Below are 13,055 nucleotides of genomic sequence, written 5' to 3' on the forward strand. Positions count from 1 at the left end.
GAGCATTTATGGAAGTTCTCTGTGGAAGCTACAGCGATGGCTGTGGGCGGAGCTAACATTTTTTTTTTTAGGTTGTAACCGAGTATAGCCTCCGCGAGCTCTGCGTTGTAGTAACTGCAGGAGTCGAGGAAGCGCTTCATGTTCACCTGACGAGCTCAGCCTTCCCTCTCTTGTTTCTTTCCTTCTCTTTCTATTTCGCTTCTCGGAGTACGCACTACGGGCTCAGTATCGGATAACTGTGAGCCGCGGTCAGTGACGTTCCGAGGAGCGCCTGTTACGTAGACGTGTGCCTGTTACGTAATCACCCCCTCCCTCTATGCGCTTCACGCTTGAGGGGAAGGGCGCGTGGCCTTAAGTTTCAAATTCCGACAATTTTTGTGCCGCGCAGGCTTGTCATACTTTGCAAACACCGATATCGCAGATACTAATTTTTGACATGCTATAAGCGAAGGCTACTGGCCCACGTCAAGCGCAGCATACTACAAAAGGGTTCCAAATTCTATACCCACGTCATGGGTAGTAGACTAGTAACCAACCTTTTTTTTAGCGGTATTCTTTAGGCCCAAGCCAGCCCACCAAACGAGCGAGTTGGCTCCGCTCACGGGACCTGTACCACTGGCTGACCTACAGCACGCCAACACTATTTTCGGCACTCTCACCTGCATCCAGCTGCGAAGAGCGTACATGACGACAGACGCTATTATCGTCGCTTTCAGCAAGTGCGCAGAGCGGATGACGATTCAGTTGTAGATGTAGATGTAGATCCTTTACTGCTGGCTCACACCCACTCAGGGGGATTGGCCAAGAATCGGGTAGCTTAGAAAAAATTATTTAAAAACTAATAATGAGAATAATTTCCCATTTTGTATAACAAAAATATTTTTACAAGTTAATTTTGTGAGAATAATAATTAAAAAAATGAAAAAGATGGGTGGAATTAATTTTCATCAAATAAGACATACATAAATATAGAAACGAATCTTGCTATACTTTGCTTCTGGTTAACTATGGAACTTTTGAACTGTGGTTATTGTTTAAATCTCTTTGACTGTTCTATGAAATCTTGCATGGCCTCGCATACTTTCCCGCTGCTGTTCCCAAGGGTAAGTGCACCTAGAGATAGTAAATTTGAGGTTCTCAACTCTAATCCCATGATGCGTAACGGCGTTTCTAGAGATGTCTTTCGTAATTTAGAAAACTTCTGACATGAGATCAGAAAGTGTTCTATTGTTTCCTCTTCCGTACAATAAGAACAAAGGAGTGATGTTGTTCAGTGTTTGGACTTCGTCGAAACCGCGTGACCCACTATGCTGTGGAGTAAACTTAAAATGGAGTCATCATAAAAAAGAATTAAACGGGTGTTGTTCTTTAGCAATACCGTACACCCACCTCGAACAATTTCATAAAAAGCTGTCGGCATAATAAAACAATAAAAAAAGGTTGACAGGTTCAAAATACAGTGATAATTCAGTACTGTCAGGGATGCGTAACTGGTCAGTCATGTGTGCTGCGATGGCAAAAACAACGCGAATGTGGGCAAAGTGTTGTGCTTGCACCCCCAGTGAGAGATTGGTCAGCCTGTGAAAACTCCGTTGATTCATGCTTTCTGTCTACATCGTGGCCACAAGATATAACCTTGTTTCTATCCCTTTCTTTTTATCCAGGCTCAGAGTACCGAGCTCTATTAGTCTATAGACTCATGTAGCCTGGTACTTTGCCAGATTACACAGAGAGGCTGGTCTGTAGTATACCTCAGAGTGACCTGTACGCCATTTCACAAAATACTTTCTCCTCTCTGTTGTTATTCATGGCTCGTCGCGAAAGCAAATAACTTCGTCTTCCAACTGACTGACCTGGATAGATTACCCATATACCGCATGTATGGAAGCAAAAAAAAAAAAAAAAGTTTAAACCCCGAAAACGATGCTTTTTGGATGTAGACGCTAGAAGACAATAGAGTGAGTGAGTGAGTGAGTGAGTGAGTGAGTGAGTGAGTGAGTGAGTGAGTGAGTGAGTGAGTGAGTGAGTGAGTGAGTGAGTGAGTGAGTGAGTGAGTGAGTGAGTGAGTGAGTGAGTGAGTGAGTGAGTGAGTGAGTGAGTGAGTGAGTGAGTGAGTGAGTGAGTGAGTGAGTGAGTGAGTGAGTGAGTGAGTTATACTGCGACGTTGTTAATATGTATAGTGTGTAATAGAGATGTAGAGACGGCACACGTTTTCATAACTGTTTATTCAAACACAGGCTCAGAAAAATGTCCGTTGTCCGCTCAACCTCTCGCGCAAACAACACAAAAGAGAATAATACATGTTGGAATGAAAAAACAAAGAATGATAGGAAGCATTCTACTTAATGGGCAGAAATGAACCTAGTGATGAGAAAGGAACAGCACGCATTTAGCATCGTCGACTAACCAAACTATCTGTGCGGACTTGGTAGCAACCCACGCTGCAAATGGCCGATTCTAACCAAGCACCGATTTATTTTCGCTGCTGATAAACCGTACAATACGTGTTTTTCGGCCACACGTGGCCGCATGTATTACCGGGCGTAGCGGAAATGCTCAAGTTTTCTGCATATTGCACCTGATGAATTGTACCGATCCAACCACCACCGCCAAGGCACATCAACACTACAAAAAGGCTGGACAATTGACCTAATTAAATTCGGGCGTTTCACGTGCCATAACCACGATATGATTATGAGTCACGCCGTTGTGAAGGACTCCGGGTTAATATTTGACCACTCGGGGTTCGTGACCGTGCACCAGGGGCGTAGCCAGGGGGAGGGGGGTTGGGGGGGTTCAAAGCCCCCCCCCCCCCGAAATTTTTCAATTTTGCTTTCGTATATATACACGCGCACATACAAACGCATGCACGGACATACATAAAGTATGGTTGAATCCCCCCCCCCCCCCCCGCCCCCGAAAAACATTTCTGGCTACGCCCCTGCCGTGCACCTAAACGTATACGTACATGGATGTTCTTGCGTTTCGTACTCATCGAAATGCGGCCGCCGTGACAGATAATCGAACATGCATTTTCGAGCACAAAGGCGCGGCAACTTACCTGCATACTCGGCGGTTTGTGGTTGCACAGTTTCAGTTTCTAATGCTATGTGCAGCGCACTTTCCAATACGATGTGCAGCGGCAGTTGACCACTTGTCCAGAACGTTCAAGCCGCGTTTTGGACAGGTATACACGACTGTGCTGGGGCGACATTACAATACACAACACGTGTAATACTATGTATATATCAGCGCCTCGTATATATATACTATTTTACGGGCGGGTTTCGGTGCCGCCATGCTGGGCTGTTAGCCTTGCGTGTTTTATCTTGAACAACTAAGCGAACAGTGTTGCGGTGGGCGTATACACATGAAAACTGTTGGGTTGGTTCATTCGGCGTTTCCTGACTTTATCAGTTCGCGTCAGGGGATACAAAAATAAGAAAACATTCGTTTAACAGCCCACGATGGCGGCGCCTATATGCCTTACGTAACATAGTCTATACACATGCAAAATTGAAAATTTTTGGCGGGGGGAGGGTTGAACCCCTCCGACCCCTTCCCTGGCTATGCCACTGGTGGCTACAGATACATGTATTTTCTCGCCCTTCTGTTAGTCAGCTGCGTACGTGACGTCAGTCGTACATAAACGTGGCGTTTCGGAACCTGTGCATATATCCCAGCCGCGATCTAACACCGCGCTGCGCAGAAGAGCAAGTAATTCGTGGTCGACCGAGCTACTCGATTTTATTTGACCGAGGACGTACTTCTGGTATGGCTCGACTGCCAGCTTTAGGCACAAAATGATGACGTAATCTGGGTCTAGTTGGTTTTTCGTGAGGAAAGGTACACCGCCCGCAGTTTACAAATAAAACCCAAGCAAGTGCTAACGTCATGCACGCATGCCCTTTTGTTGGGATACGTCATCTTGTACGAAATGGGAAAGACGAAGACGAAGCTCGTGGCGGCCGTGGCCTCGCGCGGTTGGTAGAAGGAGCACGCGTCGCCGGGCCGTCGTGCAGCAGCAGCACGCCACCGCAGGTCGCGTCTGGAGCACGGAGGCCGGCAGCCCCCGGCCGCTCGACCCCAACCGTGCCCGCTCGCGGCAGTGGTCCGCAGCCCTTCGCCGGTCGCCGCTGCAACAGCCCTGCCGGCGAGATGGCGACCGCGTGGCGAAAGGGCAACTCCGGCGGCTCGCGGCAAGACGGCGGACCAGCGCAGCTCGGCCGTCACTCATCACAGGTAATGGCCCCCCATGTGCGGTGTACTAATGGTGTGGAAGCATAGTCTTATAGCCACGGTGGCAGAATAACTAAACGGCCTCTGAAATTACAAAAAAAAACGAGCGCGTTGTTTTCTCCTGGCGTTTCTAATCTTTCCGGCGCACTTCGTGACGCAAGAACAGTGATTCACGTGACGTCATTACGGTACATACTCTCGATTGGTCCATATACGCGAAACATCAGTTGTGAATTGTTTCCTACACTGCTTTGCCATGCAGCTGCCCACCCGTTCTTGTCTCGCATGGCTATCGTGCGCGATCAACTGATTTCACTTCATTTTGTGTCTTTTCGACTGCGCAAGCGGAGATAATATAGTGTAGCCGACAAGCGCGAAATCCTGATAGGCTCCACGCTCAGTTCTGGCATTGTACACGCGCTTTTAAGAAATAAGTGGCGAGGAGGAGATAATCGCCTGTAGGAAGGGTAGTGAAGGCGAGAAAGAAACCACTCCCTCGTCTTTGAACTCGGGGTGGTCAGGGGCCCTTTAACAGCCGGAGGACAAACAAGGACACGTCACACGCGGGACGGACAGGGAATTCAGGTTTAATCGACTCGACTAGACGGACGCGCTTGTCAATTTCGCCAGCAGCGCGCCTATATATAGCACTGATGAAAAGTTGCTAGTTCCGGCCCTATCAGCAGGTATGCGCTAAAAAAAAAGGAAAAAAAAGAAAAACTAAAAAAAAGGAAAAAAGAATTTGGGGGCAGCTACGCACCAGTGGTGCGAAGACTGAGGATACAGCGGAGCTAGTGGCCGCGCCCTCCTCCTTTCCCTCCTCCTCACCCCAACTTCTCTTTCCCACCCTTTGCTATACCATACAAGACTATGCTATGCTTTACCATTTCCCCTCCTCCTTTCTCTCCTCCTAACCTTCACATTCACTGCTATGAATATATTATTTGGGCAGCGAACTGCATATACGGCTAGAAAAGAAATCTTTAAAGGAAACCACTGTAATCAATTACCCACCAGATGCGCACAGAAACATCTGAAACTAATTTAGCCGGTACAGCTAAGAAAATTCTTTTCATTGGAGATTTCGTGTCGTCTGCTGCAGCTACCATAACTTTTTCTTGCTATGAAAAGTCAGCAAACAAGATAATTATAGTTGATTGATTGATTGATTGATTGATTGATTGATTGATTGATTGATTGATTGAGATTTTGTGTGTGTGTGTTTGTGTGTGCGCGTGCGTGCGTGCGTGCGTGCGTGCGTGTGTGTGTGTGTGTGTGTGTGTGTGTGTGTGTGTGTGTGTGTGTGTGTGTGTGTGTGCGTGCGTGCGTGCGTGCGTGCGTGCCGCAAGATCAGCCTAAGTACTGACTGATCTTGTCTCTCCATCTATTGCCCTTCCTCCTCCCCCTAGCTAATATTGGCTAAAGATGGCTAAACGATTGCTAATGTCGGCTGCCAGCTGTCGTAACACTAGAAGTACCTACGAGTGCGGTTGTCTAAGCAACATTTCGCACGCTCTTCATACCGATGCACCATTTCTGTTGTAAATTGACTGACTGGCGCAGCGGTACCGGTGCCGGTGCGGCCAGTGTTGCCGCGACGGCTCGCGGGAGAACCTCAAGCGGCCGACCGGTGTGGCGCGCAGCTTCGACGACCTCGAGTCGCACCATCAGTACCCGCGCTGTCGCAATGCCAGTCGACACCGGCACAAGAGCGCCACGCGAGGACGCTACGGCAGCAGCCACAGGTTCGGTTCAGACGACTACCGCTGCGTCTCGTCCTCGCCGCCGCCCTCGCCAGCGGGAGACAAGCTCTGCCAGTCTCATCCGTCCTCGACACAGGTGAGTGCGTATACCACAAGAGAGAGAATACGTCTCATGAAAAGGACGACGTGGCTAAAATCAGGCGTGTGGTACAGAACGCACATGAATCGTAAAAAATCTGGAGGCAATACTAATCGATTTAGGTGTCTGGTAGTGGCATGTTGGCGTGCCCTGGTGTATTCCTTAGTGTCCAAAGAGACGTCGGCGGCTTCACGCGTTCGACATCAGTGAGTCCATACTATCCCTCTTCTATAGTTCACTGTACCACGGCTCCACGGGTGTCGGCAGGGGGGTGCAGAAGGGTCATAAGATTGCAAATATTATCACTCGGTACTTGGGCCACAACGAAAGGCTACAGGTCTGGTGAGAGGGCAAGCGATAATGAACGGGACACATGCTCTGTTCACTTGTTGGCTTTGTTGAACGTAAAGCAGGAATGCATACGTATATACAACCGCGAACTCTCGTGAATATAGCAGTAAATGAGTTCAGAGCCGAATAAATCGCTGAAGTCTGTTCGTTCTTTTTGAATATTTCTTTTTTTTCCGAGGCCCGCATCGTTGTACGCATAACTTGAATTGGCCCACACTTATGGCGCTACATTAAATCAAGCATTCCGATAATGTGTACGATCGGCAATGTGTACAATGTGTACAACGTGTACAATGTGTACAATGTGTGCACCTTTTAGCGGTAGATGAGCGTTGTTTCTTCGACGTGTGAAGACGTGAATATATTGTGGCGTTATAAATGACGCCGTAGCGCTGAAAAGACGGTACGGTACGTGAAAGACGACAGGACGTCTTGTCGTCTTCCACGTCGCCTTTTTCCAGCTCTATAGCGTCATTGAAAGAACCAACTAGCCCAAACGCCTATTATAGACGTTTAATAAAGGAGTACATACTCCTTTGTTGCAGCGTGACTGAAGTATACTTATTCACTAAACGGAAATACTACTGTCTATCTCGTCGATAATAGCCTATTGAAATAAAGGGGCGGAGGAAATTATTTAATGGCGCATTCCTGACTGGTTAAAAGTTCAGCACCTACTTCGGCGTGACGCTTGCACAACTGAATGGCGCGAGCTTGTGCGCCCGTATATGGTTATTGACGGAATGCCTTTGAGCGAACTGCGATCTAACGCATGCGGCGCATCGCGCGTGTATAACTGGTGCCGATCAGACCCACATTGTGTCGGGAGGGACGTTGACACGCGCGCCGTCTCTCAACCCTCGCGCAGTTCAAGGTGGTGCTTGACGTGCGGCAGTTCAACCCCGAGGACCTGACCGTGAAGACGTGCGGCAAGCATGCCGTCATTCAGGCGGTGCGCACCGAGGACCGCGGCCGCAAGGGCATCGTCGTCAAGGAGTTCACGCGCCGCTACCTGCTGCCGGACGGCGCTGACTCCGACCGCGTCTCGTGCTCGCTCACCGAGGACGGCTTCCTGACGGTCGACGTGCCCATGAAGGACCCGCCGCTGATCGAGAACGAGAGGGTCGTGCCCATCACGGTCATACACGGCAGCAGCGGCGTAGGCGGCGGCATTGGCCAACAGGGCGCCCAGTCGCTAAGCTCTGGACAACAACCGTGCCAGGAGTACAAGAAGAACCAGAACTACCGGAGACCGTCCAGACTCAGTCTGCACTCGGACGACATTGGCTAAACGAGCGCTCAGAGATGTGTGCGCCACACGTACTGATCTCGGTTGCCGGAAGATGAGCTTTCTCCGCAAGCAGAGTGTCTTGTCACACGAAGGACCGCCGCACCTTGACAGTTTCAATTCGCTCGCTGTGTGTACCTCCTGCTTTGACCCACGGCAGTTTCTTCGCTAAGAGAGACTAGGGAAGATGACATTACTCCCCATTGCATCCACACGCGCATGCGCAGAGCCACGCTTATTAGAGCTACGGCACCGGAGGTCCCGATTTGGCGGGCAGGTGCGGAGTATCGTTGCCTGGGCAACCAAAGCGTCGGCTTGCATTCGTCATTCCAGCAGCCTTGGCTGGAACATGATTGTGGCTTTTTAAACACATGGACTAATAAAATGCAATAAATAAGAAACTGCTACATACGTATATGTGAGCAGCCCTGCCGCGCATTTTTTACTGAAGACACATAGGATATGTCGTCCGTAGAAAGCTCTACTCTTGTTGAATGATAAATCGCAACGTCGCCAAACTATTTACTTGAACACCACGACAAAAGTACATGTTCGCTTCTCTTGAAGAAATTTAATTACGAAATTTGCGGAGCGCGCACAGAAGGTGCACGGAGTGCGTTCCGGCGTCATACTAAAAGTTATTACCACTGAGGAATGACATTCGACGACACCGGCTACAAATACACGTGCCGTAAATTATGAATTATTGTTCTGGTTTATTTCTCGGGTATCTTGATTTAATTACTGTGCAAGTAATGTCCTCTCTTCGAACAATCAAGCTCAATAACTTGAAATTGTGTTACTTGCTAAAGGCCGCGTTTTTCTAAATGTACTATAAAAAAAAGTTCGGCAGATTCCACGCCTTGTGGGAATCGGGTTTCGTGCCAAGCAGTCATCGCTTCATTTTTTTGGCTTTGAGCCAATCGTTACGAGGTGGATCGACGTATCTTTTTTTTTTGTAAATGGAGGAGTTGCGTGCGCATCGTGGGCTTACCAGGCGCGCCGATTACACTGACGTTTATATGGTAACTGCCGACTACACTGACGTTTAAATGGTAACTTATGCTCTGACGCAGTATCAGCACATACCTTAGAACACAGACGTCTGTGTTATCAAAACGAAGTGCACGCTACGGTTATCGAACGTAACTTTCGTTAGCGTATTCCTCCGGGGTCGAGCAACGCTTGAATATAGCTTGTTGAATCACAGGAATACAACAGTAATGTTTATTAGACTTCTGTAAAAGTGGAGTCAACACTGGAACCACAATTGACGTTAACCTGATATGACTACTGTATCATAGGAATACATATGTAATGTTTATTGCTTTGTTATCTTATTAGATATCCAGCACTGCAACCACAGTTGACGTTGCACCTACATTACGCCGGGATAGGATCTTTTTTTCCAAAGCAGTTTCAAGACCTGGCGTGGCTCTGTGGTAGAATACCACACTGCCACGCAGAGTGCTCGAGTTCGATTCCTGCTCGGATCCCGATTTTTATTCTTTGCATTCATCGGGTCAACGATGCCGGTGTCGGTTTTAATTAATGCTCTCGCATTTAAATTACCAATGTCTGCTCTCGCCGTTCCTGGGTAGATATAAACTCAATCACCTGTGGCGCATACCCGTATGCCACGGCCCGTGGTATACGGGTATGTGCCACACGTGTCTGGAGGAAAGGTTTGACGACGTAAGCGACAGGATTTTCACGTTATTCATGTCATGACCAGACAGTCATATTCGTGAAATCATCTTACCCTTCCATGCCAATTGTGGCCTAACACTAAGTTAAGGAGGCGATCACGAGAGCACCCAGACGTGGGCGGCTAGTAGATAGATAGATAGATAGATAGATAGATAGATTAGAATTAAGCGAAGCATAACCTGAAGAGCATGCAAGCATAGCAGTGAAAGGGAACACATAAATGTGAACACAGAAAATACACGCATTAAGGGCGTAATATAACAATTACCAAGGACGACATTTATCTAAACTAAACTAAAGCAAAACAAAACTTTGCGAAACCGAATTTAACGATATTATCAGTTTAGCACAGGGAATTCTAGTGGCATTAAATGGCCGTGACAACCAACCCCAATTAGTCGATTACGGCCGTGTCGTATCTTTCCTCCGACCTCGCCTAATTAGCCCTTCAGAACAGTTAATTTGGTGTGCTTCCATCTTGAACGAATAAATAGCGCGAAAAAACGAGGACGAGCAAAGCAACGACAGACACGGGCGCCGAATTAGCCCTCCTGGAATTGTCAAAGATGAATTTCCACGAACTCGCGAGGTTTTTCTTAAAGTTTGTTTATTTTTACTGGCACTAGCATGAACTGACACTCTTGCATAAACGCCCATGCACGCGTCCTCTTTGCCAAAAGTTTCGAAGCCAGTTCTGAGCGTGGTTGTACAGTCAGCGTAAAACGTTTTGAGACCACTATGCCTGAGAAAACTGAATTTCCGAGCAATTTGTGACTTTATTCGGTCTAACTGCGCAGTATCTGTCGTTACCGCGTTTTAGAACAGGCCGGAAATCTGAATTGAAGGCTGCCTGCCGATGCAGCGGGACTATTAAACTTTTTCTTGTGTCTTCGTGGTCCCTAAACTCTTGACGCTCACTCTTCATTAAACCCAGAACTGTGCTGGCGTTCTAATGTTCCTGGTCTTATACCCCTGAAAATGATAGTAACGCGGTTCCCGCTTTCCATAAATAAGCTCTCGAGTGCAACGCGCTCTACAGAGGCCCATATAGACCAGGGGTCTCAAACACGCGGTCCTCGGACCTTTCGCTAGCGGCCTGCGGCTTCACAAGGAATAAACTTTTGTGACTTTGCTAGATGGCATCTGCATTATTTTCCTGCATATTGAACTATATTTCATGAATTTTGTCATTCTGGGGATCAGTCTCGATGACTTTCTCAAAACCTGACTTCAAATCCCCTTCAGATATGACCCACATATGGGATATGGAAAAGGCGTTCTTTCAAATGGCAACGCTATAGTGACATTTTGCTCGACCCCCCCCCCCCCCCTGTTATTTTTCAATGTCCCGACCCTTGTTGGAATAAATTTCGTGAATGCGGCCCGTTAACTGTGGTGAGTTCTCGTATCTTATGGATGCGTACCGGTGCCGCCATATTGGGCTGTAGCCTTGCCGTTTTGTATCTTTAACAAAATGGAGAGTGCTTGACGCGTACGTATAAAAACAGTTAGGGTGGTGCATTCCACGTTTCCGGACCTTATCAGTTAATGTCGCGATACACAAGAATAACAAAATATTCGTTCCAGCCCAAGGTGGCCGCGCCCATGTCTCTTCCGTAAAATCGTCTACGCAACGGAACCGCGGGCGCCACGCAGCGATCTTGGTACTTGAGGAGAGGCTCACAAACTTTTTGATGAAGAATGCGTATCTTGGAAAAACTAGACGCGGATAGAGCGACGAGACTGCACGACAATATTTGGCACTAAAGCGAGCTCCACAAGTCTGGTTCCAAACGATCTGACCTTGAGGTGTCGCAGCCGTGTTTTCTATATATACGAGTATCTGTTCGCGCATCTGATGGCCGTAACTCTATACACGACGCCTCTATAGTAGCGGGCCGACAGCCTGCCAAAGTTATATATAATGACCCTCTTCCGCCGGACGCGAATGGGTTATCTCTTCGACGAGCCTTCACCCCACGAGTGGCCCCAGCTTCAGGCATAACATTATCTCACGCACTGCCTAATGAGACACCCAGTGGAAGCCACGGCTTATCTCGTTAGAAGAGTGTTGGCAGCAGCCAAGGGGGTGCACAGATTGCTACGATGTATGTAGTTCTTTTCGTCGCACTGGCGGAGCAACAAGTGCGAGCGTGTTTTTACTGTTCTCGCAGCAGATCGACAACCCGCGCTAAACGGTCAACGGAGAAAGGGAAGTGTTGTCAAAGCGTGCACTGAGGCGACCTCGAAGGAGCGCCGTTGCAAGCGGTGAGTGTTTGCACCGACTCGCCTTGACAATCGTATCGCCTGCTTCGCGGAGCTACCGTCATCCGAGGAGTGCGACGCAGCGAACGGCCCCGAAACTCCATACCCGCGCTGATCTTCTTATCTCCTTTGGCAGTGAGGAAAAAAAAAAGTGTATACAATAACAAGAACGACATTGGCCGGCAGTAGCGCGAGTTCGAGAGAAGCGTACGCCAGCGGAAAAGACACCTGCCCTCGTGCTGACCTGCAAGGAGCGATCCCGCAAAAAGAAACAAACAGGTGGCCATCGAACCACGCGCTGGTTCGACGATCGTAGTTATCTCGACTGTCACAGCTGGCGCAACTGCTGACCAACAGGCTCGGGTTACAGAAGGTCAAGCTGGCCATACCGGACGTCGAGACCTTTTAGCGTAGCGCGGAGAAGACACGGCAAGGTACGGCTTACGCGTATACTACGTCGCCCACTGGAAGAAGCACGCGCAGTTATAGACCGCAAGCCACAATGACGCAGCGTGTGCCATCCGCGTACCGCGCAACGTTCCTGGTCCTTCTGACCACGTCGCTGGCGGGCCATTGCTGGGCCGCGTGGAAATCCTGCACGGCCAACAACGGTCAGGTCCTGGACTTGTCGGTGGACACACCCTGCAACAAGGACCGCTACGTCCTGCAGAAAGGCACTAACGTTACGCTCAACGTCCAGTTCTGGTCGTCCGTGGACAGCGACCAAGTGAAGGTCCGCGCGCACGGATTCGTGATGGGTATGCCCATCCCGCTCAAGATGCCCAACGAGGACGGCTGCAAGGACAGCGGCATAGAGTGCCCCGTGAAGAACGGCGAGAGGTACGCGTACGTGCAGAAGTTCGAGGTCAAGCCTTCCTACCCGAAGATGAGTGCCAACCTGAGGTGGTCGCTGGGTGATTCGAACGGCGGCACCGTGGCCTGCGTCGTCTTGCCCGTGGAGATCATCGAGTGATTGACTAGCCGGATGCACTGTGCTATGGTGACGTTGCGAAGACACACAACGGATGTGTATGCGCCGAAAGGCGATCGATTGCGTCGTGTTGCATTGCTTCTCGTATCATACCCGTTTGTTTTACGCGGAAAGCCAGGGCGAATTAAAAAATAAAACACAGAACATACCGTGTGTTCTGAAGCCCGGTATAAGTGATGTGCAGTTAATGAAGTGTGATTAAGGTTCATTGCCGCAAGCATATCCAGAATTAACATTGTTATGGCAACAGGCTGCCAAGAATAAATATTCCAGAACCAATGCCATAGACACGCCTTGCAGACGCTCAAATAGTTGTAACAACGTCGAGCATAGGCCATCTTGCATAAGAGTTTTCAGTGAGCAACCGCT

General features: G+C 48.8%; 2 protein-coding genes across 2 annotated transcripts; both read left to right on the forward strand.

Annotated features, from left to right (window-relative positions):
• Positions 1–3,894: 3,894 nt before the first annotated feature.
• LOC119397605 (uncharacterized) lies at positions 3,895–7,792 on the forward strand. The gene is made up of 3 exons (XM_037665029.2): positions 3,895–4,242; positions 5,803–6,078; positions 7,301–7,792. Exons 1-3 carry the CDS (start codon positions 3,895–3,897, stop codon positions 7,721–7,723), a joined length of 1,047 nt encoding a protein of 348 aa, XP_037520957.1. The 3' UTR covers positions 7,724–7,792.
• Positions 7,793–11,607: 3,815 nt separating this feature from the next.
• Positions 11,608–12,692, forward strand: LOC119396567 (NPC intracellular cholesterol transporter 2). Its single transcript, XM_037663829.2, has one exon. It carries the CDS (start codon positions 12,198–12,200, stop codon positions 12,666–12,668), a length of 471 nt encoding a protein of 156 aa, XP_037519757.1. The 5' UTR covers positions 11,608–12,197; the 3' UTR covers positions 12,669–12,692.
• The last annotated feature ends 363 nt before the right edge of the window (positions 12,693–13,055 follow it).

The sequence above is a fragment of the Rhipicephalus sanguineus genome, chromosome 6 (assembly GCF_013339695.2).
Source record: "Rhipicephalus sanguineus isolate Rsan-2018 chromosome 6, BIME_Rsan_1.4, whole genome shotgun sequence".
NCBI classification, from domain to species: Eukaryota; Metazoa; Arthropoda; class Arachnida; order Ixodida; family Ixodidae; genus Rhipicephalus; species Rhipicephalus sanguineus.

Excerpts from the sequence above, each read along its gene's own strand:
- LOC119397605 (XM_037665029.2), top strand. The coding sequence starts at position 3,895 with ATGCACGCATGCCCTTTTGTTGGGATACGTCATCTTGTACGAAATGGG. Across the intron at positions 4,243-5,802 it reads TCGGCCGTCACTCATCACAG|CGGTACCGGTGCCGGTGCGG; the intron begins GTAATGGCCCCC and ends TGACTGGCGCAG. Across the intron at positions 6,079-7,300 it reads CTCATCCGTCCTCGACACAG|TTCAAGGTGGTGCTTGACGT; the intron begins GTGAGTGCGTAT and ends ACCCTCGCGCAG.
- LOC119396567 (XM_037663829.2), top strand. The coding sequence starts at position 12,198 with ATGACGCAGCGTGTGCCATCCGCGTACCGCGCAACGTTCCTGGTCCTT.